The sequence below is a fragment of the Gobio gobio genome (genome assembly GCF_949357685.1).
Source record: "Gobio gobio genome assembly, chromosome: 2".
Taxonomy (NCBI): Eukaryota; Metazoa; Chordata; class Actinopteri; order Cypriniformes; family Gobionidae; genus Gobio; species Gobio gobio.
In genome coordinates, this window is record NC_137098.1 from 41,200,811 (window position 1) to 41,211,727 (window position 10,917).

The following is a 10,917-nucleotide window of genomic DNA, read 5'->3' on the forward strand; positions in this document are numbered from 1 at the left end:
AATGATGGCCAGTGGTCCAAACAGTTTATTATACATATTTTTCCATTTTCTCTATTAGAAACAAAGATATGTATGGTTTTACAGACAAAAGGCAAATATGTGTAGCAACATTGTGGTTTATAGTCCTTGAAAACAGAATGTCCTTTTTACATGCATGTCTGAGGACAGCCTTGCACGAGAACAGAAAATGTGCTGGCGTAACTTCTTCATCAACTACATTACTCAAACCTCACTCACACAGTAGCATTAACTATAATGATCTTTAAAATCAAAAGACCATAAGTATAGGAATAATAAAAGACTTCCCAATCGAACAGAAGCATATCTTAAACAATATTAAATCACCAAGAACAGATTTCCAAAAAATCCTCAAGGTGTGCTGGTGTCACAATTTTTTCTCGTTAATAATTTCAGGGCAATTCCACGCAAAACTGTCACATCCATAACGCCAACTAAATACCACGGCATTGTGTTGGCGTTATGGATGTGACAGTTTTGCCTGGAATTGCCAGCAACGTGGGTGTCTTATAACTTGACAAAAACACAATAGATTAAAGGTATCAGCGATTTCAGGCCCAAAAATAAATGATCACATTCATCTATTCTTTCCTAATGATCCGCTAGCTGCCCGCCCCATAAGCATGCCGTCAAAAAACACGTCTCTGTAGGCAGCCTAGGCTCTGAGATCTGCACACAAAAACAATTGCTTTCACCACCACTCAAAACCAAAACAAAGTGTTCCAACCAATCACCGGTGATTGGTTGGAACAGTTTATCTTGGTTTTGAGTGGTAGTGAAAGCAACTGTTTTTGTGTGCAGATCTCAGAGCCTAGGCTGCCTACAGAGACGTGTTTTTTGACGGCATGCTTATGGGGCGGGCAGCTAGCGGATCATTAGGAAAGAATAGATGAATGTGATCATTTATTTTTGGGCCTGAAATCGCTGATACAACCTTTAACCCTCACAAATGTTAAAATTGGTCAAATTTTACCCTGAACAGTATGTTAAGGCCATGCTATGCAAGTTCACAACTCCCCTGTGGAATCCGGACATATTCGAGGATATAACATGTGGGCTTACACACATGAAACACAATGCATCACGCTCTATCAAATCCTGCACCATATTTAATGGCTGTTGTCATGACGTTTTTGAAAGACCCATAGTCTGACATGTGTGCAACAGGGAATGTTATGGTGTCTGTGCAAGCGCTGACTGTTGGATAACAGATTGTGTGGTTAGGCATCTTGTGACAGTCATGGTCAAACTTCACTGTGATCTTGAAGTTCTGGCGATCAGAAAGAAGAAGATGTCTGTGGGCTTGACCCGTAATCCACTGCATCACTGAGGGTACAGTTGTGATGTCTTCAGATGTGGCATTTGGTTCAGCAACTAGAAAAAAAACTCCAGTGAGTATATATAGGCTTACATATGATGTAATGCTCATTAAAGCATTTTCACACTGTAACTAAAACACCAGACTGGGTTGCTGTGGAGTCACAAACACTCGTGCCAAAATTAAACTAAACACCGTCTGGAGTGGCGGCCCAAATATGACTACCCTATGGAATCCGGACATATTTGAAATGTGGCGGGATCGGGAATTGAATCCTGGTCTCTGGTGGGCAGCTGCATCAGACACCTGATACTTAGATCACCACACCACTGCGGACCCCTAGAGTGGAAATCTTAAAAATCACAATCAACACTTTCAATGACTTGTTGTAAACATACCTTCCAGCTCGTGCAGGAAGTCTTGAAAGTGTTCAAGGATCTGGGTCTCCTTGTGGTGCTTGTTGCAGCCCCTTTCGCTCATCTCTGGCGCCAGATGGGAAGTGATGTAATGAGAGTCCACCTACGATCAAAACATAATGAAACTCATTACATTCTTCTAAAAGTACCTGAAGAAGCAGCAGAAGGAAGAAAGGACATACCATGGTATAATAAAGAGATAGTCCAAGGCAGCTCTTCAAGAAAGTGTATAACGCTTTAATTTCATGTGGCTTACATCATCAAATCATCAACATGCTTCAGCCTGATGTCGGCTTTTAAGCCGCCTGAAATAAAAGCATTTTAAACATTCTTGAAGAGCTGCCTTGGACCATATTTTTCTTATTCACCCTGGATACCTCCCCGTGACTCTAATGAGCAACTTTCTTGTTTTTCGTAAATTTTATCTGAGGAAGAAATGCAGCAGTCTCTTTCCTCTTTTTTCATGAAGGAAATACCATGACCTACAACTATGCTACAGAACACTATTGGACATCATACCGACTCGTCGTCTCCGGCGACAAACAGACTGCGGCACTCTTCTGTCTTTGCCTGCATCACTTGGGAGAAGCCGTAGATGTCCAAGCCTTCACGGAGTTGCTGAAGCATGGGCATTCTTTTCGTCATGACATGCAGACCAATTGCTCTGAATACAAAGAAATCAAAAATCATTAATCTTCCAAGGCCAAGCAAACCTTTCCTTTGCCAGACAGTTATATCCACATAAGTATTCTTTACAGTGCGTCTACCTTAGAATGTTCTCTTTATGTTCCATGTCGATCTTGCCAGTATAGCCACAATCCATAATGTCTGCAATGTAGTCAGTCATGTCGGACGCCTCTGCAACCTTAAACCAAATTAAGAAAAAAGTTTACAAAGAGCTGATTCAACTGTAATATTATCGAGGATAGTTTGGTGAACTTTAATTGTATAACAATAATCAAAACATCTAAAACTGTTTTATAATCCAGTCAGTCCTAAAATTTAAACACACTGTTGTTATTAGCGGTGATAAGCTCGGGTCCAGGACGTGATCCAATGAGAGCTTGCCAGATACTAGAAAGTTGTAACACCATCGCTGGAGGAAACGTGGTGCAGGTCCACCTTGGGCAATGCTTGTAGCAAAGATTTCACCCGCAATCCTATAAAAGAGAACATGACAGTTAATACAGAAAGACAAATAACTTCCAGCTTTTTAATCACTAGGCTAAAGATTTTAACAAAGGCTAAAAATTCATGAAAAAAGAAAGCAATGTATAACTGATTATAACAATGTATAACCCCCCCCCCTCTCCCCTCTCCCTTCCATCAAATCCCATCACTGCAAATCGCCTACCTGAAGAGCTCTTCATCAAAGTCATTCACAGAATATTTCGGCATTTTGGACTTCCCACCTTCAAAAAGGCGTTGCTCAATCCCAGATACCATTGCTTAGAATCAACAACAAAACTATTAAAATCATTGGACAAGACACCACAAATGTTATACTGTATAATATTGTCAAATTGGTTTTTAAATGCATTTCCCTTTTTAAGAGTAACTAATGAATGGCCACTACTCACTGGTCAGAAACTCTTTTCTAAGGGCCCCTGTATCAATCCCCGCCTCTCCAAGGAATCTGATCCGCAAGGGATTAATTGGTGTAGCCTTTTTGTTGCGCTTCCATAACTTCAGACCTCTTTCAAACATATTATCTCGAGACACACAGAGCTCAAAGGTCTTGCTGTTGTCCACTTTTGATTTGAGCCACATGATCACATCTTCCTCACTGTGAAAAATACCACATCTGAATAACCCTCTCATTGTATACAAATACAGTAAGATAGATGTCTCACCAAAATTAAAATTCAACCATTATCTAGTCACCCTTGTGTCCATGGAAAGGCAGGTTAAGGCAGTTCCATTCGCATAAGGGTGTCTAGATAATGGGTGCATTTTCACTTTGGAGTGAACAATCCTTTACATGCTACATGAATAAAAACTCAGACTTACCATGAGATATCATCTGTCTCAGTATGGAGTTCCCTCTCAGGTGAGGTTGTGTCCTCAGTTCTATAAGAATAAAGGCATTAATGCATTTACAAATCCAGTCCATATCAGCTCTCCCCATATCATTCAACAAAAATAATTAAAGAATTAAAGCAATACATACAACATCCTGAGTGCACACAGCAAGACACCCCACCCCTCTCCCCGCAGAAGAAGACAGAGCTTGAAGAAATAGGTAACCATTACCTTTGGCCACAATGGCTAGCATGGTCCTCGATAAGCAGGACGGGGAAGAATATGCCACATATAGGGCACTGGACATCCTCTTTCTGGACGAACAGAGAGACTGTATTTATCTCTGTGAAGAAATTCTAGTGTCTTGCGACTGACAATCACAGGACAGTTCAGTACAAACAAAAGGAATAAATACAAGGAGACAACATCCACAGATAACAACTACATAGGAGACGACTTCTCAAAAATGGTTAGATATGTAACAGTTACTCCACCTGCTGAGGGCAGTGGTCCTCTTCAGTCGTCTGCACTGGCACTGGAGTTTGCAAAACTTCAGGAAATTGGACATCATCGTCGTCATCAGAGATAATCTATAAGATTAAAGCACATTTCAAGTTTAAGATATTCATACACAGTTAATTTTCGACATTTAATATCCCAAATTCTAGAAAAAAAGTTCACCTCCAAGTCTGGGCTGGTGTGGCTAGCACATTTACGGTCATGTAGAGCCAACATTTGGAGAGGCATCTCTGCAAAACAGTGCTTGCAGCTGGCCTTGGGCATCAAAGCAAATTCTGGAGCATTTGCTGGGAGTGGTGAGAGGTCCAACTCATCCTGAAGAGGCACTATGTAAAGAGTGCCTTTCCCACCACCGGAAACTTTCCGAAGCATAGCACCAGTGTATCCCTCAGCCTCCAAGGGGATTGCGGACATTTTTCTCCTCCCATTTCCACCTGGTAAAATAAAAAATTATTAAAAAATAGATATGTGGAATAACAAGTAATATTAGCATTTATATAGTGTTCCATCAATAAGAAGTTTGAGGTGCTCAAGACGAGGGGGGTGGCACATCACAACCAATGTGTAGCTCCCACCTGGATGAACGCTCACCACACATCAGCTAGTGACGAGGTGAAGGAGAGGTAATGAGGGAGTTGAGGACCCAGATGTATGTTACCATTCTCTTTTGGTTTACCTATTTTACATAAATAAAGTGTCAATTTAAGTATTTTTACATTACCTCCTGCTTTGTAAAGCAGCCACCGGTCCTGCAGCTCCACCATTTTTGGGTAGGTGGCCTGCAAAAGCCTTGACAACTACATAATAAATAAAATATTATTTAGACAGCGATTGAATTTAGTTAAACAGTGAGGACATTTTCAATGTCACCCTGAACACAGTGTCCACAAATTAACAAAAATTATATTTTCTGCTACACAACTACAACGTGATCACTTCTGCATACCTCTACATGTGTTAAATCACGGTCAAGAGAAACTGTCCTCTTTCCCAATCCAGCCTGCATGAAGGCCAGTTCATCTGATGGAAGTGGAGTCAGTTCGTCATTGGACGAAAGTAGAAAAATACTCAAATCGAAAGGTTTCCATTTTTTGTTACTCATTGACGCGAAGCGGCATGATACACTGGTTGATGGCCGTTTTCTACCATTCCGGAAAAATCCAGGGAAGGACCTGTATAATTGAAAAAACAATGATTAAAGGTACTTCAGACATTACAAAAAAACAAAACAATAAAAACTGACTTAACCACCCATGGCTTAACGCCTTCACCGCCAGCGTTTAAAAAAAAAATTGCCAAAATACAAATATATCAAATGAAAGAACAGACCCTCTGCTTTCAAACAAACAAACAAACAAAACGGGAAAAAACGTTTCATCCTCACACTATAACAATATCAATAAACATTATCATTATTTTTAAAATGTATTTATTAATTAAAAGTTTGTTGGCTCAAGCAACATTGTACCATCGTGGAACGCAAGCCACACTACAAACCATCATATGGGGACCTGACGGGAGCCCCCTGATTATCCGAAACCCCCAGAAGTAGCGCCGCCTTCATCCTCAGTTTGGCGCCACTCGTCCCTGTCCCACTAACCCACTATTTGTCAGATTGCCCACTATAGTGGCCAAATGTCCCGTCGACCCCTGCTGACTAATCAAAAGCTACGTCCCCGTCCCACAGACCCACTATTTGTCCGATTACCCCCTATAGTGGCCAAATGTCCCCTCGACCCCCGCTGACCACTTACAAAATTTACCAATTAAATTTTACTACATTTTTATTATAAAAAAGCTAAAATAGACTATGTTGCCTGGAGGCTATTCTAGCTTTGCCTCCCAAATCAAACTGCATATGGCAGTAGTCCACAGGGGAAAGGCATATTGGGCAGCCACCCCTGAGGGTAGTTAGTATAATTTTGGCATAAGGCTATTTGGATTGAATGTTTAAGTTATTTGTGTAGGCTTTGTATAATCGTCGTCAGTGTAACCATTGCCTAGAAAATTTAAAATTTTCCCACGCCAAAACCAGTCCAGATTATGTCATCTGGACTGGTTTCTCAATGGTACTAGAACCAATAAGTTAATTCAAAACCATAGATTTAGTGTTCTAATAATAACAATTAGTTTTCTAAATCTATGGTGTCAAATTAACTAATTGGTTCTAGAACCAACAAGATGTCTGATGGCAGGTCTGTGTCTGTCAGACCTCTACCTGGCCATTTCACACTGAACGCTGGAGCTGCGCTCAATCTGACTTCCTGTGGTGGGCCTGGAGGAATTGGCCATTTCAAACTGGCTGCCCTGTCGCTGTTCTGGAGGAATTACGGAGGAAATCAGGGCAAGTAGCTGCCGTGCCCTCTCCTGCGTCTCAGCTGTATTTAACTGGAAAGGGATTTTAGTTTAGATGTACAAACATATTTAAAATAACTATCTTACACCAATGTACTTAACTAAAAATAATTTTCAATGGCTTACCTGTGGTCGGTTTTCCATGCTGGGATTTAAAAGAAAAAATAATTACCATGACAGTACAGGCACAAACCTGCAATTTACCTTGTCAGCTCTAGACCTCGGCTAGATGGTTAAAAATATTTAGAATAAGCCCTGTGTAGCTGAGTTTGCAAGCTACACGTGCAGTGTAGCTAAACGTGTAGTGCAACAACCATACAAAGACTAACTTATTTTAAACAAAACTAGGTGGGATACTTTCAAACGGTATATCAATCACTGTCTAAAGTTAGATAGCTATAGGGTTGCCACCTTCCATGCATACTAACGTTAGTTGATAGTTGTACAAGAGGTTGTATATGATGAACAAACAGTTACTCTTCAGGTGCTTTGAGGCTAGCAAGTGCAAAGGTAGAAACTAGCTCACTACTCACTAAATAAGGCGTGAAACTATCTAAATCAAAACATTCATTTGGCATTTGATTTAAAAATAGTATATAAACCAGGTGAGTTTGCAAGTTTACCTAGCATGATGGCTATAATATAATACACACTCATTCCTGAATATGAGTGCTATTTTTTAACGTTTAATCTTCAGTGATGCTGAACTTGCTAAGCCAGCTGTGTGTCATCATCTTACCCAAACATTGGAGTGTCCGTGCTCAACTAAACTAGCCATAAGGCGGAGGCGGTATCATGCAGGTGAACCGAACAATGGTGTAATGATTCAGTTCGACTCCCAAGACAAGACGATGCTCACCCGACTGGCCAATAGGAAGGTGGCCCCGCCCATGACACAATTCTCACAGTGAAATCAAAATCTGACACGAGAGCAAGAAATTGCATCGAGAGCAAAGAAAAGCGTTTCGAGAGAAACGGTTTTTTTTTTTGAGAAAATGTTTTCACACTGATAGCAAAAATATATATATTTGAGAGTTTTTTCAAAGTATTTTGAGAGAGATTTTTTTTCTCAGAAATAATTTTAAAAAAATTCAAATGTATTTATACTTTCTCTCAAAACTTTTTTTTGTCTCAAATATTATTATTTTTTGCTATTGGTATGAAAACCTTTTCTCTCAAATATTTTTTTTTCTCTCATGAAATGCTTTTTTGCTATCATTGTGATAACTTTTTCTCTCAAACTTTTTTTTTTCTCTCGGATCATTTATTTTATCGCATGTAATAAAGACACAAATCTATCTCCATAGTCCATTAGCTCGACGTTCGCCCAATAGAAGGGCGAAGGTTTGGCCTATGAACATAAATTATGAGTGAGTTACTGGAAGGCTACCAAGGAACGTCAGTGGATATTTGAACATTCATGAGCGCAACAGCACATCTAAACACGCCTACTTCCATATTGGGATAAATCCAATGTTGTTTTGACTGCAGTTGTGAAATGTGTTTCTATCGTCCAGCTGTCTGAACAGTGAACACCCATATGTAAAGCTGACTGTGCAGTCTCCATTCTTTGCAAAAGCGGATATCAAATAAGTTTTAGTTACTCTTCATTACTTCGGGTTACGTAACTTCACGTACACTTGGTAAGTCACTTTTTTTTATAGTAGTAGCCTACGTGCTGTTTTCGCCGTGCTCACCCTTCTATGTCTTGCTTTAAAATGTCAAGGAATACCCTATTTAGTCAGTCGTCTTTAATAACTTATTAGTATCACGGACTATATTTATATTTACTTATAAATATGGAAATGAGAGCAAATTAGTTTTGGTAATATGGAGCATTGGGAAGTTTTGGTTTCGTTTTGTGTCTTCTTGCTGTGTATATACTATAGTGAATGATGTGTATGTTTTGTGTTGTAGAGAGCAAATGTTGCGCTCTTTTAGAGATCACACTTGGGAGAATTGGGAATGGGATCCGGACAGTAAATCTCCTGACGCTCATCTGTCTCTATGCCGACAGGCCGTGTATTTTCATGTCAGCCCTCTGCTGGACAGTCAGGGTACCGCAGGGGTCAGAGGCAGCAAGGGTGAGACTAGTAGAGAGTGAATAGCGCTGTTTACTGTTGTTTTCAATAATTATTGTATTTAAGTTGTTACAAAATGTTAAGTTGTATAAAATGTTACACTTGAATCAAGGTCATATAGGGTATATTAACGTCTTGTTGAACATTAAGTGCTAGTTTGCACTAAGCCTGGCATAAGTTAATTTTTAACTAGCGATTGGCTTTTATTATGCTCTAGTTAGTAGATAGTGTAGTCGTTTTGAGGATGTGTTGTATTTGCTGGATGTAGAATAAGCACGTCGTTACACATATTTCTGCAGGTTTTACTCATGGCGAGCATTACTGGGAGATTGAGTTCCTTGAGCCTCCCTATGGAAGCTCTGTGATGGTGGGGGTTGGTACCCAAAATGCACTGCTTCACACAGGGGACCAAAGGTTCATTAACCTCGTAGGTGAGTACAGTCACGTTTCTCTTAGAAATGTCCACATTATTCACCCACATTTTAGGGAGACAATCAATGTGTTATGGCCAAAATCATTTAGTAGGATCAAAATAGCAAATGGGAAGATAATTCAACATAGGGGTTTGACCAAAATAACTTACTTGTAGTAGCACCCCCCCCCCCCCTAAATATATTAAGTATATATTTCAATAATTGAATGGCACATTTGCATGTTTACTTCAAAACATGTATTATTTAGTAAGTTTTATTTAGATTTTTTTATTTTAATATTTAGCCTATTTGTTTAATTTTTAATGAATTCATTACAATTTAATAAATTGCTTGTCATCAACTTACGAACCCCCGTTTGGGAAACCCTGATCTAATTAACAGGACTTTTGTCCCATCAACACCTAGATTAACCAGGGAGAAAACAAGAAGACCATACAAAAGAACACAATGCTTTTCTTTGAATCACTGAAATCTTGCTGAGTGTCCTGTTTCTTTCTTCAAAGGCATCGACAGTGAGAGTTGGGGTCTATCATACAAAGGCTTCATCTGGCATAATGGAAGGAGTCAAAAATACACAGAGCCTTTTTATGAAAGAAATACGGTCATTGGGGTTCTGCTGGACTTGAGTGCTGGAACGCTGACATTCTTCCGAAATGGAGTGAACCTTGGGGTGGCCTTCACTGGCCTAGAGCAGGTAAAGAGAGAAACATCACTATGCAGGCATGTGGAAGTACTGGATGTAGGTTATATGTGGGTATTTAAAATGCTTCTGGAACTTTTTGTTCCTTGCAGGTCACCAAGGCTCTGTTTCCTCTGGTGAGCTCTACTGCCCCTGAAACTGAGCTTCAGCTGGGTTTGAGAAGCCAGAGAATCTCCTCCCTACAGGAACAGTGCATACACATTATCACACAGTCCCTTTCACATTGTAGACACGCACACAAATTACCATTGCCCACACCTCTGCTCTGTCAAATACACACACATGCGCATTTATAAGCATGATCCGTTTCTGATGCAACAGATTTATTTTATATGCAGCCTACCTCAAATTTTTTTAATACTTATATATATTATATAAATAATGAAATACATGTAATTATTTAAAATGTATAATTATCCTCTTTCTGTATCTGTATTCTTAATGTATATGCCATTTCTAAATGATGACAGAGTTATAACAATAATATATAACTGTATTTAAAGGGATAGTTCACCCAAAAATGAAAATTAGCCCATGATTTACTCACCCTTAAGTCATCCGAGGTGTATATGACATTCTTCTTTCAGACGAATAAAATCTGAGTTATATTAAAAATGTTCTGGCTAATCCAAGCATTATAATAGCAGTAATAGTTGGTCTGTTTTTTAAGTCCATAAAAAATGCATCTGTCCATCAAATAACGTGCTCCACGTGGCTCCGGGGCCTTCTGAAGCGAATCGATGCGTTTGTGTAAGAAAAATAGCCATATTTTAAAATGTATTTCATTTTTTTCTATGGCTCTGCATCAGCCGCCCCCGCGTCATCACTTCCGGCGAATAAGGTCAAAATACATGCGTGATCATAGATATATACATAGATCCTCATTAGTGCCTGCACAGATCGGTCGAATGAGGCATCTACGTATATATATATCTTTGATCGCGCTAGAACTTTGACCTTATTCGCCAGAAGTTATGGCACTGGGAATAGTAGATGACGTTCGTCTGATAAGAGGTAAAAAAGCTGCATGGTTTAATAAGGATTTGTATGTCTA

General features: G+C 39.5%; 2 protein-coding genes across 3 annotated transcripts; one reads left to right on the forward strand and one right to left on the reverse strand.

Annotated features, from left to right (window-relative positions):
• Positions 1–7: 7 nt before the first annotated feature.
• LOC307142728 (G2/M phase-specific E3 ubiquitin-protein ligase-like) lies at positions 8–7,466 on the reverse strand. Of its 2 annotated transcripts, XM_079843795.1 has the most exons (15): positions 7,388–7,466; positions 6,775–6,793; positions 5,240–5,465; positions 5,015–5,090; positions 4,456–4,727; positions 4,269–4,364; positions 4,006–4,088; positions 3,763–3,822; positions 3,333–3,538; positions 3,107–3,200; positions 2,765–2,912; positions 2,520–2,617; positions 2,272–2,416; positions 1,735–1,855; positions 8–1,392 (listed from the first exon to the last, which is right to left on the reverse strand). In XM_079843795.1, the coding sequence occupies exons 3-15, from the start codon at positions 5,393–5,395 to the stop codon at positions 1,100–1,102; spliced, it is 1,848 nt and encodes a 615-aa protein (XP_079699921.1). In that variant the 5' UTR covers positions 5,396–5,465; positions 6,775–6,793; positions 7,388–7,466; the 3' UTR covers positions 8–1,099. The 2 variants fall into 2 exon arrangements, with proteins under 2 accessions (XP_079699921.1, XP_079699920.1); XM_079843794.1 differs by lacking the exons at positions 6,775–6,793; positions 7,388–7,466 and having other exon boundaries at positions 5,240–5,471.
• A 642-nt stretch (positions 7,467–8,108) lies between these two features.
• Positions 8,109–10,159, forward strand: LOC307122450 (SPRY domain-containing SOCS box protein 3; the record flags this gene model as incomplete). The annotated part of the gene is made up of 5 exons (XM_079810453.1): positions 8,109–8,291; positions 8,566–8,732; positions 9,029–9,160; positions 9,667–9,857; positions 9,956–10,159. The coding sequence occupies exons 2-5, from the start codon at positions 8,573–8,575 to the stop codon at positions 10,157–10,159; spliced, it is 687 nt and encodes a 228-aa protein (XP_079666579.1). The 5' UTR covers positions 8,109–8,291; positions 8,566–8,572.
• Between the last annotated feature and the right edge of the window lie 758 nt (positions 10,160–10,917).

Coding starts and splice junctions, on each gene's coding strand:
- LOC307142728 (XM_079843795.1), bottom strand. CDS start 5,395: ATGAGTAACAAAAAATGGAAACCTTTCGATTTGAGTATTTTTCTACTT. Junction 4,089..4,268: donor AGGACCACTGCCCTCAGCAG/GTGGAGTAACTG, acceptor CTGTTCGTCCAG/AAAGAGGATGTCCAGTGCCC. Junction 1,393..1,734: donor CTTCCTGCACGAGCTGGAAG/GTATGTTTACAA, acceptor TTTTTTTTCTAG/TTGCTGAACCAAATGCCACA.